The 22,991-nt window shown below is 33.3% G+C and overlaps 1 protein-coding gene across 5 annotated transcripts in view; it reads left to right on the plus strand.

The window, feature by feature from the left end:
- Window positions 1-2,761: 2,761 nt before the first annotated feature.
- Window positions 2,762-22,991, plus strand: part of LOC148596541 (uncharacterized) — a 44,842-nt gene continuing 24,612 nt past the window's right edge. For 2 of the 5 annotated variants that reach the window (XM_088562759.1, XM_088562763.1), the window contains exons 1-13: window positions 2,973-3,243; window positions 5,398-5,519; window positions 11,548-11,672; window positions 12,386-13,062; window positions 15,232-15,552; window positions 16,310-16,468; window positions 17,018-17,157; window positions 17,674-17,874; window positions 18,152-18,299; window positions 18,639-18,894; window positions 19,479-19,692; window positions 19,852-19,977; window positions 20,440-20,570. In XM_088562759.1, the coding sequence (XP_088418885.1) occupies window positions 5,418-5,519; window positions 11,548-11,672; window positions 12,386-13,062; window positions 15,232-15,552; window positions 16,310-16,468; window positions 17,018-17,157; window positions 17,674-17,874; window positions 18,152-18,299; window positions 18,639-18,894; window positions 19,479-19,692; window positions 19,852-19,977; window positions 20,440-20,570 (2,600 nt within the window). In that variant the 5' untranslated portion in view covers window positions 2,973-3,243; window positions 5,398-5,417. Of the gene's footprint in view, window positions 2,806-2,972; window positions 3,244-5,397; window positions 5,520-11,547; window positions 11,673-12,385; window positions 13,063-15,231; window positions 15,553-16,309; window positions 16,469-17,017; window positions 17,158-17,673; window positions 17,875-18,151; window positions 18,300-18,638; window positions 18,895-19,478; window positions 19,693-19,851; window positions 19,978-20,439; window positions 20,571-22,991 lie in introns of those variants that run through there. The other 3 variants (XM_088562760.1, XM_088562761.1, XM_088562762.1) reach the window with 3 other exon arrangements.

Here is a 22,991-nt window from a genome sequence, read left to right on the forward strand (position 1 = left end):
TGTATAGCCCTTCAAGGATTCTGTCAACAAAACAATAACCATGTGGTTACCTTCTACAATGACTGTGTCTTTATTATGTCTTCTCAAACTTTTAAGGAGTCATTTCTCTTTTGCCCTGTCTGTCTGTCTATATATCCATCATTCTTTTGTAAGCGCAACTCCACTGAAATTATGGCACCAAATTTCATGAAACTTTGTAGGTAGTTAGGACATGATATGTAGTTGCATGTATTACCAGGAATTTATGATCCATTGAATTTTGTGGGAGTTATTCATGTACCTCATTGAACTTTGAACAGGTGAGACATGTTTTGATGGAAAAACAGACTTTAATGTATAAGATACCCTTTTGATAGGTATTTTGCTCTAAAAATTTTCACAAGAACATTCATCACAACCATCTCCAGAAAAAAAAAAAAACAAACAAACAAACTTTAAAGTTCCTGGGCCACTATTTTCCTGCATTTCTCCCCTGAAGTTAGAGATTTAATATGACTGAAATAGTTTCCATAGGCAGATCTAAAGGACCTACCTTCATGCAAAACAAATTTGGTTGATTATGAAGAAATAATGAATCAGTGTAGCGCCCTGCACCCTTTCTGATGCCGAAACCAAGTTAAACCATAATAACCAAGGTTAGAGCTTACAATTGAGCAACCCCGACTTCACAAAAGAACAGGTACACTACATGTACTAAGAAAATTGGCTATACGGAATGAAAAGTCGTCGATCGCCTTTGTCAGATATTTTGGTCATGAGTTTTCCATCGATCTCTATGAGAAAGTTACAATATGAGACTGACTTAATTGTGTCTGTTGTGTCTTTTATCTCTAGTTCTTTGGGGCAGATGCAATGTTAATGATTTTTCCCAAAACAAGGATTGTGTAAAAGCATTTTAAGATTTAAAAACATGGCTATAAACATTGTTCCTTGTTTTGGATAAGATCATCTATGAAAGCCTCATAAGAAGTCAAGGAATAGGTTAGAAAGTAGCGGAGAACAAATGGTTCTTATTGGAATGCTGATCATCTGTCCAAAAACACACTCACCCCACTGGGCAGATATGTTGTCGTTAAAACAAATTCCTGCATTTTGACGTTTTCGGGATATTTAGAAGCTGATTTTTTTTTCAAAGTATGGAGAATCTCTACCAAGTACTGAAGTACTGCATATTTGTATGGCAGTGTTTCATCTTTATTTTTTGAGTAAAAAAAGGATGTATAATGCTTTTGAATTTAGGATTAAAAACAGAGTGTGGGGAATAGTAGTACAAATCATTAAAAATCAATAAATTAAGAAAATACATCATTAGCAATGTATATATCGGCAAAAAAAAACAAAAACATCAACAACAAAAAACCGAAGCAACAACAAAGGATAATTCAATGATATTTACAGAAACCAAAGATATGCATGGCCAAAATATGAAAAACCAGCCGAGTTGAAATATTGAAGTAAGGGACATGGACACATTGACATGTATAACATTACAATGGTAATATATGGTCATTGACACAACCAAAGATAGGGGCCTAGAACTGTGCATCATTTACTGTGCAAAGGGGCATATCAAGACACTTTCTATTGAAAAGGGAGGTGGTGCCAACCCCCTGCACCCTTTCTTGATCTGCCACTGGTGACCAATATTTTTCTCTGCAGCAAAAGTCCCTGTGTCTTTTTGTTGTGATCAGCGAGTTTGCTTAATGAATATTAATGACAACCAGTGGCAGGTCCAGAAAGTTGGGAAAAAATATTTGTGACAACCTGGACAAAAATGTCAAATGTGCCTGGAACCCCCTTTTTACACATTTGTTGTATTGTATATACATATAAAAATTTTTAGAGTATGGAGTTAAACTATGATAAAAAGTAACTCTTAATTGGTGCGTGTGTGTGTGTGTGTGCGCTTCCTTTTGATATGACTATATAATTCTCAATCAACAATTCAAATTTAGTTTTTAATCAGTTTTGAATTACATGTGAAACCTGGTACCAACAAATTCATTAAATTTTAATTTGCTAAGTGGGTTCCCTTCAATTTTGGCTGGACGAAATTTTTTGGTAAGTACATCATGTATTTGTACTCACTGGCAGATCCAGGGCTCTCCCTTAGAAAATGGCAATTTTTAAAAAAATTGTTGAAGATACCCTCAGAATGCAGGGTTTGTGCTTTAATATTTCAAAATTTTCTTTGGGGAATGCTCCCAAACGCCCTAACTTTGTGATCCTAACCAGTGATCCTGTAAAGAAATTTTTTGTTGCCCCCCCCCCCCACCCCTTTTACCTAAAACACTGGATCCGCAACTGGTACTCCTCAATTTTTGTACATGTATGTCAAAAGACATTTTTGTTTATTGCATATTTTTTTATGTTCTAAAATTTACTTATATCTAAAACTAAGTATGTTATAGGCTCGTGCAACTTGAAATATGAATATAGAAATTTCAGTGTTGTATATACTAGTCTTATATGTAGTCAAAGAGTTAAATACATATATAAATCCTTGATGTGGTATATATTTGAAATTTGTGGAGGGGGTCAAAATTGCAAAAAAAATGCCAAATTCTCGTCAGAACTTGTTAAAATGGTTAAAAAAAAACGATGGATTTTCGATTAATTTTTGTAAAGAAATATGAAATTTAAAAAAAATATCCTGAACCCAAGTGACTGTGAGCTAGGTAGCTAGTCTGTTCGGGGCTGTGTGATGAAGTTAGCACTAGCAGAACAAAGTTCCGGTGTATACTGAGATGCATTGTGGGAATTGTTTGTGTATGGCGGCTGTTTTGAAAAATGAAAATATATCTAGTTAGTTCAAGTCAAATGTCTCCCTTAAACAATGTAAAAACTGCTTTAAATACTTAAGTCATATACGCCATTTAATCTTCACAACTTTCAAAACCTTTAATCTCCATTAAAGCATTTGAAATTTTAGTTAAGTTCGATAAAGCACGTCTTCTTCCATATCAACAAGTCACAACATGAACACGACCAAATGGAGACTGGTAGTTTAATTCTAGTCACACGTTGAATCATGAAGTTGACGTAGCACGTTGTTGTCCTAGCTTGATCAATACTTTTAAAAAACTTGTTTTGTTGGATGTGTAAATTTGTAGCAAAGAATATTTGTATTTTAATCTTGATTTGACAGCATGGATCTTCTTCTTAATATTTCTACATGTATATTATTGTTATTTAGGGATTAAATTTATAGTGACTGGTTTATACCCTAAGTTTTTATTTGAGGTAAGAAGATATTTTTAATCGACAAGTCATTGCACACATTTATAATTTATAATTTTTTTTTATTTTTTATATTTTTTTCAACCATGAAGTCAGTGCAGATTTGAACAATAACAAAACACATTTTATTTTCCTGCACTCACAAAAAAATAAAAACAACTAAATAAAACAAATGTTTTAGTCTAAAACTGCTGTACCATGCATGTATACAAAAAATATACATGTATGTGCATATATTGTTTTCATGGTAAAGTACAGAGAGACACACTGAACTGTGACTGAGCACAGACATAGTGGTTTACCACTTTTAGTGTTGTTCTCAATAAAAAATTTTTCTATAGGAGAATTTTTGCTACTTTTTGTTATTTTGAGAGTGGTAAGCTCTACCACTTTAAATGCAAAAAAACATTCAGCTATAAACACACATCTTCAAAGATGAAAAACAAATTTACTGCCACTCAAAATGTGGTACACCACCGTGTCAGTTATTAGTCATTTTACCATACTGTATATGTACTTTACTTATATATAGTTTATTTCTTCAGTGGTTGGGATTACATGTACAATGGTAGAGGGTGTGCTACACACGAGAAGGTCCATTTACTGACATGAAATGTACATGGAAGAATTTTTTTGTACAGAGTTTTCATAATCCTTTTTTTTCTGTCTGACAATAGGTCTTGAAGGTTTGAACAAATGATTTAAGTTTTGCTTGACCCACTGTGTTATATTCTTGGTACAGTAACTTTCAGTTAGTCACATTCAATCAACAAACAATTACTCATTTTTTCATCTTTTTTTTTTATTAAATATTTTCTCCTTTTGTATAATTTTCTTATCTCAGGCAATGAGTGCAGCAACTGTTCTTTATTTTTAAGATAGTGGTTGTACACTTTAACTGTCTAGAAATTCATATTGAAAAAAGATATTCATTTCAGTTGCAGGACTTAAGTTTTATTTGTTCATTTGGTGGGAATGGTATGTTTGAAATGTTGCCAGAACAATATTGAATTGTGGTTGTCATGATCATGATTGGAAACCGTAGGAATTTCTTTAGAATACATATACATTGAACATGTACAACATATACATGTACATAAAAGTTGTGTGAGTTATCACTACATGTTTTTGATCTGCACATTTGGGCCTATATTTGTTAGTTTTCATGTGCACTTACATGTACATTTTGTACATGTACAATAAATGTATGTTTTATGTAAATTACTTGTTCAAACTTAAAAATATAATATTAGACCTGGTTTCATTTTTTGTCAAGCAGTTCATGTGGTCTAATAGTTTTCACCAGCTCTGATAAGTGGTTTAAATTTACCATTTTTGCATCCTAAATGAAAGGTTCTTAATGTTGATGAGAGTAAATGTCAAGTATTGTGTGTGTACACAGTGTAGATCCAGGACCTACAATGTAGGTAATTGAAATTTTGCTAGTCCTGCATGAGGTTGATGATCCAAGACCTTGGACCAGTGATAATTTGAACCCTTGTGTATATGTACAGCCCATTGAAATTATGAACCTAATTAAAATGGTTCATTATCAAAATCCTATACTTAAGATTTTTTACAGTGTATTTATGTAGTTAAATGTTGTGTTAGTGTACTTCAAATACAAATTTTAATAAATCTTAAGCATAACTTGAAATGTTTGACACATGAAGCATTCATGGAACAACAACAAACAAGCAAACCTTTACTGTACATTTCACCCGCATCGTACATGTACATGTATATAATGTTAGCTGAATATTTTTGGTAGGGTTTTTTGAAAAAAAATGAAGTTTGAGACTCAGTTCCCACTACCTGTCTGTTCCAGCTAGGCCATTTTCACATGGCAGTCCATCCGCCTTCTTCCAAGTGATGCCCTGTGCCCTTTTCATGACATCCTGCCCTTTTTCAAGGTCAAATGGTTTTCTCAGAAAAATGATATGTTCGATTTGCCATTTTGTAAACAACACATGCACATCATAATGAATATTATTCCTGTTTACCTTGTTAATAACACCTGATTGTTCTCACTAATTGGAATATGTATAATGTATTCAGCATTTCAAATTGTAGTTTTTATTTCATTTTTTTTTGTCAGTTAAACATGAAAACCAAGGCCACTAAATATTATTTTAATTCAAATTTGATCGTTTTCAGGTGAATTAAAAGAATGAAAGATGAGTAACATGAGTGGAACCAGTATAAACTTTGATGGACAGGCACTGCAGAACTTACAGGAAGCTGAATACAGGAAGGAAGAGGAGGAGCAAGAGCATGAGGTAGGTCATAGGTCACAACGTCAAATGTTAGATATTACAGAATATACTGGAGGCTGAATATAGGAAGGAAAGGGGGAGGAAGAACATGAGGTACACATAGATCTCAGGTCACAATGTCAAATGTCAGATATTACAGAAAATATAGGAAGGAGGGGGAGCAAGAACATGAAGTACATGTAATTAACAGGTCACCATGTCAAATGTCAGCTATTACAGAACTTACAGGAGGCTAAATATAGGAAGCCTTCATGTAGGTCGCAATGTCAAAGATCAGATATTACATGAGGCTAAATATGGGAAGCAAGGGGAGGAGCAAAACCATGAGGATAGTCATACATGTAGGTCACAATGTCAAAGGTCAGATATTACAGAACTTTCAGGAGGCTAAATATAGGAAAGAAGAAGTTGAGCAGGAACATGAGGAAGGTCATAGGTCACAAAGTCTGAGGTCAGGCATTTCCAGTATTTACTGGAAGTTGTATACAGAAGTACTCATTTACCAAATTTAATTAGTGTAAAGTTCACAATCCCTGACATTTTTTCTATTGTGTGAACTTTACAACAGATCAATTGTAATATTAAACTTCTGCCAAATTCCAGAATCAAAGGTTAAATATGTTTTTGAACAGACTGGAATTTGACATGGTTTTAATTAAGGGTGTATTAAAGTGCTACATTGTATTTTAATTACATGTATTTAAATGCAAATATTACATTATTAGTCTGTTTGCACATTCCATGCATTCAGAAAAAAGTGTACATTTTTACATTGTTTTAGTTGTTTTTTGTTTCTGTTTCTTATCAAATCAACAAATACATATACTGAACAATGGACGTTTGGTATAGCAACAAATTATACTGTTCCTTCATATAGCTTCCATGCAGGTTTCGAAAAGGGCAGGGGGATCCTGGTAAAAATTGTACTTAAGCAAAGTAGAGGCAAATTTGAAGGCACATGGAAGCATTTACGTTTACAAGTACATGTATTTCGGGAAAAAAAATACAGAAAACTTAAAAAAGGCAGGACACCCACACCCTCCAAAAACTGTCTTCCACATACATTTGTTTGAAATGGTTATCACCTCCACAATAGTGTTAAAAAGAAAGTGTTTTTATTATTACAATAACACATCAATCACAATATTTCATACTAATTATGAAATAAAATGTACTGGTATATTAAATTAAATTCAGTGTATAAAATGTAGCACATTCTTAAAACACTAAAATTTTTACCATCAAATTTATATTTTTTATGTTGGATTCACTGATCCCAAGGTTAAAGAAACAAATTTTAAGCAGAGGTATTTAACTTGTCAAGACCAGACTATGGATTATATACTAACATAATCCATATACAGAAGTATTTACTATGGCTATTTAACTTTAGTCTTATACTGAAAATTACCACAAGCTAATATTAAGTTTACACACTGTTATTATGAAACAGGCTTTCTGGATTTCAGCCTGGGATCAGTGTACAGTGATTATTGATATGATCTACATTGTTAACACACAGGGTTGACCAGATATGATACATATAGTGCCTTTGGCTACAAGCTCCAGGCCAGAGTCTTGTGAAAATAGATTTAATTTAGTAAAATTTCAGTTCAATTTCTTTTCTTATGGAGGAAAAATATTTTTGGTACATGTAGCCGTTAGTTTTGTTGCCCCTGGGTTGTTATTAACAGCCATGCTTTATATTTCAGGAATTTTCTACTTCTTTTTTTGATAAGATAGGCATAAAAAAATAACTTTAGAACTGCAAAAATGAATTAGGCAAAATATAACTTTCCTAGACCCTTGGCTAAATATTATTTGCCAGGGTTTACAGGTAATGGATTTTTTAGCCTTGTATGGAGTGCATCTGATAAGTTATAAATTTTGATTTCCAATACTTATAGTGATCAGGAAACGTAAATGGCTCATGACTGTCAACATGTACAAGGTTTATTTATACAGTTTGAATTTTTATAAAATTCAGAAATCTGTGCAAGATGTTATTATTAGTGTTAGTTTTTGTAGGAATCAGGCAAAATGGAAAAAATCAGAAACATGTATGTCAAAACTCCACTAATCTGACATTATAATTTCGCTCAAGAATGATTTCCTTTTTTGAAAAGACCATTACTGATTTCTGCATCATTGGATTTGCTGATATTTTTTTCAACAGAATCTTAGAAAAATGAGGTTTTTGACACAGTTATCTGCCCTTGAAATGTTCATTTTCAGTGCATTGTAATGAAATTGTAACTCCAGCATGATATGGAAAATCTGTTTTCCTTGATTCTGATGGTGCAAATAGTCAAATTACACCATCAAAATGATGGTTTTTTATACTATGTTTCACCTACTGCCTGACTCTTACAGGGACTGAAACTTTAAAAAACTCTTTTTGTGTAAATCCCACTAATATATTTTTTCTATCTTAAAACTTAGATGAGTTTAGTGACATGATGCTTATGGTTGTAAAGGATGGTGTTATTACTTGTGTATTGTTATTGAATGTATTGTGAAATATCTAAGTTGCAGTCAAATTTAGAATCATGCAAATTATGTAATACATGTATGTGATACAACCCCAAGAAGGCTACACATTTTGGTATTTGTAATTAAGTTGTCTTATAGTCATTCAAATCTGTCAGTTCTTAAAAGATAACTTACATTATGAAAAGGCACATCTTAATTTCTGTTTGCTGTAAAAATTTTAAGAAAATATCAAAAATGAAAATGTTTAGGCTTTCCCAACCATGTATCATATTTTGCATAATTCTTACTTGGAGTGCTACTTAAGTCCTCATAACAAGCATGTATACACATTGTTTGGAGTTTTATAAAGTGACTGTCAACTCATGGAAGTGTTGTTACAGTGCCCATAACTATCTTAGTCTAATGCTTTGGGTAGGTAGGTAGAGGAAATATTGTTTTTCCAAAGTTCAAATGATTCTGTGAGAACCATGATCAGAGAAGTGAAAAAAATTCTTTACCAGTGGAATTATGAGTTGGCAAAAAAAACCATTATGTTACCTTAATGTAATTTAAATAGGGAATAAGCTTTAAACTTTTAACCTGCAAAAATTAAATGAACCATAATTGTAAAAAGTTATGAGCCCTAACAAATTAGTAGTAGTAGAAGTCCAAGTTTACAAATCTATATACAAATGTACATCAGGTGTTAATATTGTTGAATGCATTATACATTGATCCAGTGAAAATAAGAATTGTACATGTTAAACATTCCAGAACTTTGTAACATAGATTTACTAGTACAATAATCATTGACAAAAGATAAGAAACAAAAACAAGTTTAAATTGACCAATTTATTGCCGATCCATCTCACTATTACCCAACCCTTGTTGTAGTAGGCCTTCTGTTAAACAAATACTGTTAACTGTTTAGGTAAACAATAGATATGTCAGAGAACCCTTTAACATGTAAATTTATCAAAGAAATGACATATATATCTTATTACTGGTAAATAACTACTCCTCTTGTGTATCTCGGTACCAAACTGTTGTGGGAGTTGGTATAGAGTAAGAATCAGGCAGTGGTATGAAAAAAAGTTCCCCCATTGACAGTGTAATTTTACTATTTGTATCATCTGAATTGAAAAAAGACAAGATGTCATTGTAATGCACTGCAAATGAAAACTTCAAGGACATATGAATATGTCCAAAAACCTTAATTTTTTAACCTACAATAATCATTGACAAAAGATAAGAAACAAAAACAAGTTTAAATTGACCAATTTATTGCCGATCCATCTCACTATTACCCAACCCTTGTTGTAGTAGGCCTTCTGTTAAACAAATACTGTTAACTGTTTAGGTAAACAATAGATATGTCAGAGAACCCTTTAACATGTAAATTTATCAAAGAAATGACATATATATCTTATTACTGGTAAATAACTACTCCTCTTGTGTATCTCGGTACCAAACTGTTGTGGGAGTTGGTATAGAGTAAGAATCAGGCAGTGGTATGAAAAAAAGTTCCCCCATTGACAGTGTAATTTTACTATTTGTATCATCTGAATTGAAAAAAGACAAGATGTCATTGTAATGCACTGCAAATGAAAACTTCAAGGACATATGAATATGTCCAAAAACCTTAATTTTTTAACCTACAATAATCATTGACAAAAGATAAGAAACAAAAACAAGTTTAAATTGACCAATTTATTGCCGATCCATCTCACTATTACCCAACCCTTGTTGTAGTAGGCCTTCTGTTAAACAAATACTGTTAACTGTTTAGGTAAACAATAGATATGTCAGAGAACCCTTTAACATGTAAATTTATCAAAGAAATGACATATATATCTTATTACTGGTAAATAACTACTCCTCTTGTGTATCTCGGTACCAAACTGTTGTGGGAGTTGGTATAGAGTAAGAATCAGGCAGTGGTATGAAAAAAAGTTCCCCATTGACAGTGTAATTTTATTATTTGTATCATCTGAATTGAAAAAAGACAAGATGTCATTGTAATGCACTGCAAATGAAAACTTCAAGGACATATGAATATGTCCAAAAACCTTAATTTTTTAACCTACAATAATCATTGACAAAAGATAAGAAACAAAAACAAGTTTAAATTGACCAATTTATTGCCGATCCATCTCACTATTACCCAACCCTTGTTGTAGTAGGCCTTCTGTTAAACAAATACTGTTAACTGTTTAGGTAAACAATAGATATGTCAGAGAACCCTTTAACATGTAAATTTATCAAAGAAATGACATATATATCTTATTACTGGTAAATAACTACTCCTCTTGTGTATCTCGGTACCAAACTGTTGTGGGAGTTGGTATAGAGTAAGAATCAGGCAGTGGTATGAAAAAAAGTTCCCCATTGACAGTGTAATTTTATTATTTGTATCATCTGAATTGAAAAAAGACAAGATGTCATTGTAATGCACTGCAAATGAAAACTTCAAGGACATATGAATATGTCCAAAAACCTTAATTTTTTAACCTTCTGAAAATTTTTTTCTAAACATATCCAGTAATGCAGATGTCGAATATTGGAAATTTCAAATTGAGAAGACTTCTTTTAGTGATTTTATAGTCTCAGATCGGTGATTATTTTAAGTGCATGTTTCAGATTTTTCCTGTTCTGCCTGATCCTCACAAAGACTTGTACAAATGTATCTTTGGATTGTAAACATTATCCTGATGTATTTGTGTTTGATTATTAACTATAAATTACAAAATTCATGACATTCCTAATTGTTTGTAAGTACCAGTAAGCACAATTTCTTTTACAAATGTACATGTATAAGGAGATAAAAAATGACTAGCCATCAAGTTTAGATTCTTAGGCTTAATTTGTTGGACCATGTTTTATATGAGAAGTATAGTTTCCAAATTTGTTATAGAATTGCATTAAAACTGACCACTGCAAGGGTTCAAAACCATGTTCTTTAATATAATACCTAACTACCAAGTAACTTTGACTAGTATAATGCAATTACTACCATTTAACTAGTATTTTACTGTTACTACCCAAGTCCACTCTCCTAGTATAATGCAATTATTACCCCAGTCAATTTGACTAGTATTATACTGTTTCTACCCCAGTCAAATTAACTAGTAAAATGCAATTATTACCCCATTCCACATATAATTACTACCCAGTCCATTTGACTAGCCTAGAAAGTCAGGAAAGTAGCTAGAAGCCTGAACTGCCCCACTGAGAAATTAATGTAAATTATTCTGATTTAAATATCTTCTGACCTGACATTATTTATTTTGCATACACATGTTACATAGTACTAATCATACACATGTTACATATTTCTGACCATACACACATTACATATTTCTGACCATACACATGTTACATATTTCTGACCATACACACATTACATATTTCTAACCATACACATGTTACATATTTCTAACCATACACATGTTACATATTTCTTACTATACACATGTTACATATTACTAACCATACACATGTTGCATATATCTAACCATACACTTGTTACATAGTACTAACCACTGGTTTTCTGTTTCAGTTACGTCAGTTACTGACCAATGCCTTTGACGATTTGATGGAAGATGATGACTTTTCTGTTACATCAGATGAAGGAATGGACTCCAGAAATTCCAGTATACACATCAAAAATACCAAACAGGAAGAGTATGTTGTCAAACTTGAACTATATTTTATGGTCCACTGATTATGATATCAAACTTTGCTTATATTTTATGGACCACTGATTATGATATCAAATGTGTTTAATACTTTCATAAAATGGTAATGACCATTAGGTTCATATAATAATCATTGTCAATTTTGAAAACGTACCATCATCAACAAGAACTGGCATGTTCTTTGTTATCTAAAAACTTACTTAGGTCAAAATCTAAAAAAAATTGAGTCTCCCATGTTTGATTCAACTTATCTTGTATCATAATTATATACTATTAACATAATACAATGTAATACAAACTACTTTGCATTGGCTTAATTATGGAGACCTCGGGCAGGGGACACAACTCTTACAAATCATTGGAATGTTTGTTTTTGGCATTTTACATCAATCTCCTGTAAGCATCAAAGTAAATTGGACTAATTTCATTCAGTTTCTAATGAAGGCTTGACAGTTTTAGTGAAATTGATTATGATACAAACAAATCACTGATTTCCAGTGTTGTGTCCCTTACCTTAGGTCTACCTCCTTAAGTCAGAATAAATTAACTTTGGAAATTCCGTGCCATGTTTTCCTCAATGTATGGAACATAATATTACAAAACTATGGCAACGTGATACAAGTAATTGTGCATATACATGATATATGTAATGTGTAATTATTTTTCCAACAGAATTTATTTATTATTATTTTTTTTCAGAGAAAAAGACACAGAGCAATCTGCTGGATTTGTTGGTGCTAATGGTTGGGGAAGGCGTTACTTCCCTGGCTCTACTTCCACACCCCTCCCCACACATCATGAGGTAGAATCTCCCACCCCCTATGATACCTCCATACCATCAGTACGCCAGTCAAAAGAATTACCTTCAATGTCCGTCAGAAGTTCTCAAGATTTATTAAGACAGTCACAAGACATGGTGGCTTCTACGTTAAGGAGATCACAAGAATCTGTTAGGCAGTCGCAGGAAATGTTACGTCGGTCACAAGAGGGTTTACTGGATGGTAATGATGGAGGACAAAGTGATGGTTATCATAGCAACAGTGAACAAGGGAGCACAATGGGCCATGCAGTACAACACGACAAAGGATCTGATTGGTTAAACAATGATAAATTTATGCATCACCATGGTAACCAAGTGAACTTTATACCAACTAGTCAACAGAATGTTTATTCAGAAGTCAACCAAGGTTATGGACAATTTTATGGACAACATTATGGTGCTATACCTGAAAGACAGGAAGCAGAGGGTGGGAACACAGACACAGGCCATGCCCACACAGATCATTATGCCACACCCCTTTATGCACATCAACAACATCAGTTTCACCCTGGGTTCTATAGAGACACATTTCAGGAAGAAGACCAACCAAGAATTGGTTAGTTTCAGGTGATTGCTAGCAAAACATTCATTATTGCAATATATGAACTGATAGGTCACTCCCAAAAAATTATCTTGGCTAATCTTTTTTTGGCAATTAAGCAGTCCATATATTCAAATTTGGACTGAAGTATAATGAACTATTTGTTGTGATATACTTTCAAAATGAAGTTTTTTCTAGATTCATTTGGACGAGAAAAAAAATCTACATCACTTTTTAAATGATGGTGTCATGTTTTTTTTTTAATTTTAAAGTCTGTGGTCCATACTCTGTTTTATGGACTGGTAAAGTCTGTGGTCCATACTCTGTTTATGGACTGGTAAAGTCTGTGGTCCATAGTCAGTTTTATGGACTGGTTAATCTATCTAAGAAAGTAAACAAATGAAAATCTCAAGTGTAGTATTGGTTTAACTATGGAAATGTTTTTCATTATCAAATTTCTATACATTGTACTTGAATTATCTCAAAATATTTATGGAAAAAGTAGTGATTTGCAGTGATTGAGATTAAAATTTTGCCAATGGGACTGTGGCCCCTTTCAAGTCAATGGAACATTTTCAATTTTAATGGGCCATCCTAAAAAAAAAACATGGGACAAATTTTGGAATAGCAGCTAAGGCCGGCAAGACAAAGATATTGAAGACCAATATACATTTGTAGCATAAACAAACTTTAATTTACTCTGCAGATCAGATGTTTATTAAGAGTTAACAATTAACGTGTCAATTAATTGTCACATCAAATTACTTTTCTTTTCTGTTGTTTGAGTTTTTATACTAATGTATTGTCTAGTCCTTTATCATAGTTCCTAGTTCACCAATCAGTTAGACCATAACTTGGCTATTTTTAGTTTATCACAAATGTTAGGAAAGAGTTTTTTTTTTTTTTGGCTGCTATCATATTTTGGATTTTTTTGGGGTGTTTCAGGACCATATAATATGTCTCTACCATTATCAATACTTTCAATAGGGGTTCATAACCAGCAGCCAAGTTTCTACAACAGTTGCAGTTCAATTCTGGTTATTACCATCATTAATATTTTTTTAGGCTTTGAAAAAGGATAATTTCTTCTGTTTTGGGTCAAGCTTAAAAAATATCTTTGGTGGCATTTTCAGTTTCAAATGGGACCGCCAGTCCACGCTTTTCTTATATTTTCAAATTATTTTTATTCTTTAAAACAATGTTTATTGTTCTTTCAAACATGACGCGATCAAGAATATGTAATCTAAACAATTGACAAAGTACCGTATCATTTCCTGGTCTTCAAATCCCCTTGAAGACATGGTGATCAATACATCGGCCTGCAGCTCATAAAACATTGTTAAAAGACACGTTCATGTCTTTTTTACTGTCACGAGTAGTGAACAACACTCCACCATCAATGATGGAAACTTAATGCGCGCACATGACGCAACACATTAGTCACTCAATGTGCCATTCTAAGAGGAAATGTGACTATGGCGCATGGCGCACGGTAATTCCAATCACTGGATTTGCAACTTGGTTTCTAAAACAATCAGTTTTTATATAGTACAGTAACTATTAATTGATACAATTAATTTAACACTCTGTTGTAGGGGTGTAACAATTCCACTCTGCCATAATCCAACTCATATCACAAATTAACGATTCTTGGCTTACTATTTGATTCGTATCATGATTTTTATAGACATGTCTTATGTTATTTCATTAACAAATTACAAAAAAAAAATACATGTCTGTAAGTAATGTTTACTTTAATCACTTTTTACTTATAGCAAATTTTAAAGTACTCAAAACAGCAGATAAATCGGTTTGTGATTGAGAAACAGTCTTTAGCCATCATTACTCCTTTTCTTTTACTTCTGGATTATGAATTTGATTGGAACTGTAAAACTAGTCCCAGTATCAATTCCTAGATCATGGCTTAAAAGATCATGATGCACTGGTGGATTGCTACCTCCTACAATCAGGGGTTTCATTATTTTTTTGCAATACAGGTACCTTTGGATTTGTTGGAGGTTCTTTTCATTATTTTGTGCAATAAAAATGTATGAAATTTAAGGTACCTTTCAATAGTTTAGAAGGGTACTGCCTCTTAATGAAAGACCTGTTACAGTGTTGGCAGTCAATTTTCATAATTTTATTGTAATTTTTTGGATGTTATTGTTGAGGATTTTCTTGCAGGTGTTACCCCATTTCATGGTACACCTTACTCCCAGGGTTATCAAACAATGCCTTCTACAGATCAAGGTTACCATACAGCAACATCCATGGCAACAGGGGTCACACAACAAGGTCATAAAAATGAACTTTACAATACTGATCAGGGGCAAGGTCGTGATGAATATCCCAGCAAACCCCTATCACCACGGAAACAAGAATTTAATGAGGAATACAAAGTTCACTATAAATGGGGGAAGGATCGAGAGAATGAGGAAAAGAAAACAGAGAACATATTGAGGAAATCTGTTGATAATTTTGGTGCTGACAGAAATGATTATTCAGGTAGGGAAAAAGGAGTAGAAATTTTGGGTCATCCTGTCTTTAAAAAAGTAACTGGATTACTTGATTTTCTTCTATTAGCACCTTTCAAATTTGTTGTACTGGTTGGAATTCTAAATGAGTTTTTTTTTTTTTAAAGAAAGAGATTGCATTACATTTTTTTTTCTAAAATCTGTTTTCATTGATATTTTATTTTATAAAGCTTTATTAATGTACCTACCATTCAGCTGTCTATTGTCATACATCTTTTTTACGGTAAAAGCAGAAAGTTTTATTGGTTATTTAATTTTGTTTATTTTGTGGGTAGAACAAATCAACGAAAATGAATTGTGCAGATTATACAGACAATTATGTTGAATCAGGGAGCTTGAATCAAAAGTGTGCTAAAAAGATTGAATCGAGAATCCACAATGAAAATATAAAATAATTACACAGCAGAATTTTAATGCCAGATTTGTTGATTATTGAATGTTTCTAATTTTTTAACAGGTCAAACAAGATAACCTAATTTGTTGCAATTTGCAATTTTTAACCATGAAGCATTATTTATAATTGAATTTCTAAGGCAATCATATAAAGATATTGGGATATTTTTCATTATGAAAACATTATGATCATGATGATGTTTGGAATTACTGTAAGCCAGTCATTAAAAAATATCACAGTTCCAAATCAGGTTATACAAAAATAACCTGGTTTGCTTTTGAAGAAGAAACCAATCAGATTGCTTGTTACAAATCAGATTCTGTTGTGTTAACAGATACAGAGAGTACAGAAAGTAAACAGTACCAACAGTTACAGGCCTTGTATAAAGCCAGGGGAAGAAAACTGGAAGAAATGACCAATGATTTTGATACCTTTAAAGAAGAGAAAGAAAGAGAATTGAGGATACTGAAACATCAGCTGTCTATTGCTCAAGGTAAGCATAGTAAGACATCTTGGCTTTTCAAGCTTTACAGAACTTCAAAGTAGTACCAAAGGATTTCATTGTGAGGGTATATACTGCAAAGGTATTCATATTTGTAGTGTATTAATTTTGGCTATTTTTGCAGTGGACAAAAAAGCATGAAAAATAGTACAAATGAAATTGGTTTAAACACTGTATAAACCTAATCATATTTAATCATGTTATAAAACTTTATGATATCTGATTTGATATTTGGACACATGAAATAATTGACACAAAATGCAAAAAAAAATGATATTTACAATAACATTTCTTAAATTACTTATAACTGTATGTACGCATATAGGCAAGTGGTTGAATTGACAAAAGTTGTAAGAATAAAATTAATTGTAAATTACGACTTCATAAGGCTTTTTTCTATTTATGATGTCATAACTTACACTAATTTTTACACTTAGGACTTTGTGAATTCAATAACTTAGGTTTTGTGGGATATTTGAGCCCTTTTATGTACAAACCTGAAACTTCAGACTTTTTAAAATGTAAATTGATGTTTTACAGGAGAGAAGGCTGGAGCCTCTACCAATTTAGAACAGCTGCAGGGTTTACTGGTAGATTCTAAAGCAGAAATATCTCAGCTGACAGGCAAACTGAGGGCTTCAGAAAACCAAGTAGATACTCTACAAAAAGCAAAGGACGAGGTAAGGCCAACTCGATTACTTGGTTCTTACACCCTGCCTCATCACCATATCATTAAAATAAAAAAAAATAGTCTTTATTTTCCCTGGCTATGGATGTAAAAACATCCTTATTACTTTCTTAATCAATTAAAAGATGGAAAGGAATGCTTCCCCTATATTTGTGTTGATGAAAAATGGTCTGAATACCAAGAAAACTTTGATTGGCTGAAGGACCCCTTTTGAATGCCAATCATATGTTTCTTTTTCATTAACCCATTTTTGAGCTTCAAATATTTTTTTTACTCCAACTGTTGTTGATTTGTTGTACATTTTATGTCAAAAGTGCAACCCCTAAATGAAGAACTAAGACTGGTTATGTGATCTATAACAGATTCCGAACAAGAAATAAAACTGAATTCGGTGGGTTTTTGACATGCATGAATCCTGTCTGATTTTAATATAGACTGCTACTTAATTGTTGCATAGATTTATTATGTATTATGAAGCCAAACCTTGATAGTATAATGAATATTTCAGTTAATGAGAAAGTTACAGACAACTGAGTCCACCATTGAATCAATGTCCCAGCAGTTGACAGAGATGGGTAATTCAGATAGTCTAGCTCGGGCCAGACATGAACATGAGAGAGTTGTCGCCTGTCTACAACAGAAGTATGACAAAGAAATTAAAGTCCTCAATGAAAAGATAGATGATCTCAATGGGAAAATTAATGATTTGGTGTGTTAACATTACTTTTTCTAGTCAGTTGAGTTTGACTACTGTTCAGTAAAGTTAGTTAAGTACCTGTCAATATTAAATTCAGGTACATGTAAAAATGTATGTCACTTTCAATTCGCTTACACATCCACAGTTTTATAATGATTTTATTTGTTCATGAGCAAATTGATAATTTTGAAATAATAAATATGTATTTCTTCAAATGTGATGCTTTGAATTCTTGCTTATTCCAGCAGTGATGACAGACAATATGAATGTTTTATAATTATCTTTGTAGAATTGTGAGAATGAGACATTACGTATGAAGTTGGACCAGAGTTATAAGTCAGCAGAAAATGCCCAGATATCTCGAGCGGAGACGATTAACAGGCTAACAAGGACCCTGGAGGACTCTCAGAAACAGTGTCAAGCTCTCCTGGAATCTAGTCAGTACATTGCTACTTGGCAAATCCTCTGTGTTCTAGGAATTTACATAAACAAAATATACTTTGGAATGTTACTAACTTGTATTTTCATATGCTCATTTATTATTGGACGTCATATTATATAGTTTGTGTGTTTGTCCAGACAAAAAAATGCTTTGATGGCTTTAAACCTTTCCGTGGTACAATGTTTTTCATATTTAATTTTCTGGTTTTTTAAAAAAATAATTTTGAATTATGAGCTTACATTGCTTATAATGGGGGCAGACACATCATGTGCTGAAGCCCTACTATTTAATTTTGCTAGCCTCTAAAAATCCTGTTTGATTCTTGATATTCCAGCATCGTCCCATGAGTTGAGTCAGTTACGAATTCAGCTGCAACAAGCACTGGCTTCTGGTAAGATCAGTGACGAGATATGTCAGACATATCAGAATGAAATCAAAGATTTGAAGGAACAACTGAATATGTTTGACGCCGCGTCAGCCCTAGGTGTACTCAGCTCCAACACACTACAGACTGAGAGCTGTAATGATTCACTGTCAGATCTTGGAATCAGGAAGACATTAGACTTTCAGACTCCTGAGACTACAGCCAAGTTAGTGTTGTCAAACTTTTTGTTCCTTTAAGTAAAGCTTCAAATGCATTCATCAAGTGACAATTCCAAAAATATTTATCATGATTTGATTTTGAAAAATGTTAGATAAATAGAAAAATATTTTATTCCTATGTAAAAGATATCATTGGTTTATAAACCTTCTTTTTATACCAAAGAAGGGGTATACTGTTGTGCCGTTCTTGTCCACCTGTTTGTTCCATCACACTTCTTTTTCATAACAATTTTCTCTGCAACTACTTGTCAAAGACACTTGATATTACACAAGCTTTATACAGATATAATAGATGTGCTATATCTTAGGATTAAATATGGGCATGTTAATGACTCATTAAAGTTAAAGATAAGAATGTCTGCATCTTAATTCCCAAGCTGTTGGAATGTGTATAAACATCTACTTCTTGCATTTTTACCAGCTAAAACTAAAACTTACTGGAAAAATGTGAAATTTAATATAAAGCCTCATCACCAGGCAATATCTTGCCTCTGTCTAACATTACCAATTCTTCCTTGGAATTCAAGTATTACATACTTCTACTTACATAATTTTATTTCTTCCCTTGAAGATCTGGACCAAGAAGCCACCACAGTACAGCCACAGCATGTGATGACACGACTGTCCACAGTCTGAGGTGTGAGTTGGAGAGATGTCTACTGAGTAACAAAGAGAAGAGGATTCAAGTCTCCAATCTTCAGGAGGAGTTACGGAAGGTCAAAAGAGAGGTTGGCGAGTTTAGGATCAGATGTGAGAGAGCTGAGAAAACTGCTGAGGAATACAAGGTATTTAGATTTAAAATTTTATATACATGTCTGCTAATTTGCAGAGCTTATTTTAATTGTTTTATAATTTAGGCAAAGGTTTAGCTTACAATAAAATTAAGTTCTACTCTTTATCCATGTTATTGGAGATATTTTATTTACTCATTGTTTCATGTACAGGGTAAAGTACAGGAGTGGGAGGATCTACTGAGGACAGGAGACAGATCTAATGTAATAGAAACCAGACTAAAGAAAGAAGTGGAGAACCTCAGGAGGGAGAAGGAGATACTCAATGAAGATATTGATGTAAGTGTCCTCATTGTTGTAAGTTTTTCTATATGTGTAGTGTTCCAGACAGATGGTTTTGGAGAATGCATGGGCCATGCCCTTTTAGAGGGATTTGATAAGTGCCCTGACATTTTTTTTGTTACCTTTATAGTTGCTGTTGTTAGCATGCCTTTCAATTTGCCTTTAATAAGCTACAGTGCCTTTTTCACCTGGATTGCTTTTTCAAAGCTACAGGTGACATGTAAATGTAAGTCTCATTACTGAAGTAAGTTTTTCCATTGGTGAAAGTTTTCCCATTAATTCAAGTCTCCCAATTATTTCTTGTCTCATTCATTATCCAGTGGGTTTCTCAGTGGTACAATTTCGTATAAAAAAAGTGATGGTTTGACTACTACACATGTAGGTTATACAATTGCCAGAGTCTAAAATTCTGAATCAAGTAGCAAGAAATATACATGATGGAATTTTTGTTTTATGCAGGAGTTAAAGAATAGGCTGAATGAAGCCGTAATGAATGAAGAGAAGTTAACAGAGATCAACAACCATCTGAATCAACAAATCTCTCAAATGGTGAAGGATTATGACCAGGACAAAAGAGAGGCCCTTGACAGGTCTGTGTCCATATTATATTAAAAAGAGTAATCAAGGGAACCAAGGTCACAGCGGCAATCAAAAGAATGTAATCCAGGGACAAAGACCATAACGATGAAATGCTGAAAAAAAATGTCTTTGAAGGTGTACTGTTTTTATAGTGTCTGGAAAATTTAAATGCTTTATTTAAAATCAACGAATTTAAGAATCCATGTACAAATAAAACTGACAAGCATTCTTATTTTTAGCTCACTTGGCCAAAGGCCATGTGAGCTTTTGCCATCACTTGGCGTCCGTCGTCCGTCCGTCCGTCCGTCGTCCGTCCGTAAACTTTTACATTTCAATCTTCTTCTCTGAAACCACAGGGCCAAATAAAACCAAACTTGACACAAATGTTCACTGGTATGAGGGGATGAAAGTTTGTGATTTTGGTGCCGATCGGAAATTCAAGATGGCCGCCACCGAGGATCTTAGTTTAACATTGGACCCTATGGGAGAAACATGTAAAAATCTTCTTCTCGGAAACCACTTGACTAAATTAAACAAAACTTGACACAAATGTTCACTGATATGAGCGAATGAAAGTTTGTGATTTTGGTGCCAATCGGAAATTCAAAATGGCCGCCACCGAGGATCTTAGTTTAACATTGGACCCTATGGGAAAAACATGTAAACATCTTCTCGGAAACCACTTGACCAAATTAAACAAAACTTGACACTATTAAATGTTCACTGATATGAGGGGATGAAAGTTTGTGATTTTGGTGCCAATCGGAAATTCAAAATGGCCGCCACCGAGGATCTTAGTTTAACATTGGGCCCTATGGGAAAAACATGTAAACATCTTCTTCTCGGAAACCACTTGACCAAATTAAACAAAACTTGACACTATTAAATGTTCACTGATATGAGGGGATGAAAGTTTGTGATTTTGGTGGCGATCAGAAATTCAAGATGGCCGCCACCGAGGATCTTAGTTTAACATTGGACCCTATGGGAAAAACATGTAAAAATCTTCTTCTCGGAAACCGCTTGACCAAATTAAACAAAACTTGACACAAATGTTCACTTTTATGAAGGGATGTAAGTTTGTGATTTTGGTGCCAATCGGAAATTCAAAATGGCCGCCACCGAGGATCTTACTTTAACATTGGACCCTATGAGAAAAACATGTAAAAATCTTTTTCTCGGAAACCGCTTGACCAAATGAAACAAAACTGGAAACAAATGATCGTTGGCATGAGGAGATGAAAGCTTGTGATTCTTTTGCCATTTCAAAATGGCTGCCACTGTGGATCTTAACTTAACCAAAGTTTCCGCTCGAGAAAATATACATCTAAAGGTCGCCACATGATCTTCAACAAGTGGGAAATTTCCTCCATGTAGCAAGCTCTAAATTGCCCCAATAAAAACAAAGTGGATAAATCAGTGAACACAATACTGAGGGGGGGCTGGAGGGGGTCTGATCCCGGAATCCCGACTTTATTTTTACTAAATCCTGAAATCCCGAACAACAAAGGAACTTAAAAACTGCTAAAATCCCGATTCCCGGTGGATTTATTTCCCGAAATCCCGGGCTTAATTCTCAGAAATCCCGAAATCCTGAGCTTAAAAACCTCTGATCCCAGCATCTCGAAAAAGGTCCGGCCCTTCCTCAATACTATATCAGTTTATCATTTATGGTAAGAAACTAAAATGTTTTAAAAAAAGACAACTACATGCCAGTGACTATATTTCCTGCCTTGGGACAGGCGCAAACAATATGCAGCGGGGTTAAACTAGTTTTGTTGGATCCAAACCCTCCCCCTCTATATGGTCAAAGGCTAAAATAAATACAAAGTTAGACACACAGTAAAAATCAACCTGAAATACATCCAATTCATTAGAAAAGTACCTCAACAATTATTAACAATAACATAGAAGACAAACAAATGAGGTATAAACAATGAATGCTCGCAGTTACTGAAAGCAAGCTCAGGACACAAATAAGGATGACAAATCTTCAAGCCTCCCAACACAAAAAATATCAGTTACAAAACTTCCAAAGGATTTAGAACTGCAACATCATAGACTATGTTGGTCTAGCAAGAAGTTGTGCAATGACTAAAATGCTAAAATATGAATGATTAAGTTATAATGTAATGATCTAATAAGAGTATCAATATTTTTTCCTACAAAGACAAGATTTAATGATCTGACAACAATGTCGAATTTATATCCTTTATGAATCAGTCTATTTAAATAATTCTTAAGATTTGATGGACATTGTTTGCATTTATGTGCCTTGTAAACTATATTTCCATACAAAACTGGATGTGAAATGCCTAGTTTAATAAGATTAGTTTTTTAGCAAAGTAATCATGTTGGAGGCTAAGAAACGCTGTGTTTTGCAGAAATTTCATGGATTCCGCAAAACAATGGCAATTTCTGCATTTTTAAAG

The sequence above is a fragment of the Perna viridis genome, chromosome 15 (assembly GCF_037379345.1).
Source record: "Perna viridis isolate PV_CMFRI_1.1 ecotype Kerala chromosome 15, ASM3737934v1, whole genome shotgun sequence".
In the NCBI taxonomy this organism is placed as follows: domain Eukaryota; kingdom Metazoa; phylum Mollusca; class Bivalvia; order Mytilida; family Mytilidae; genus Perna; species Perna viridis.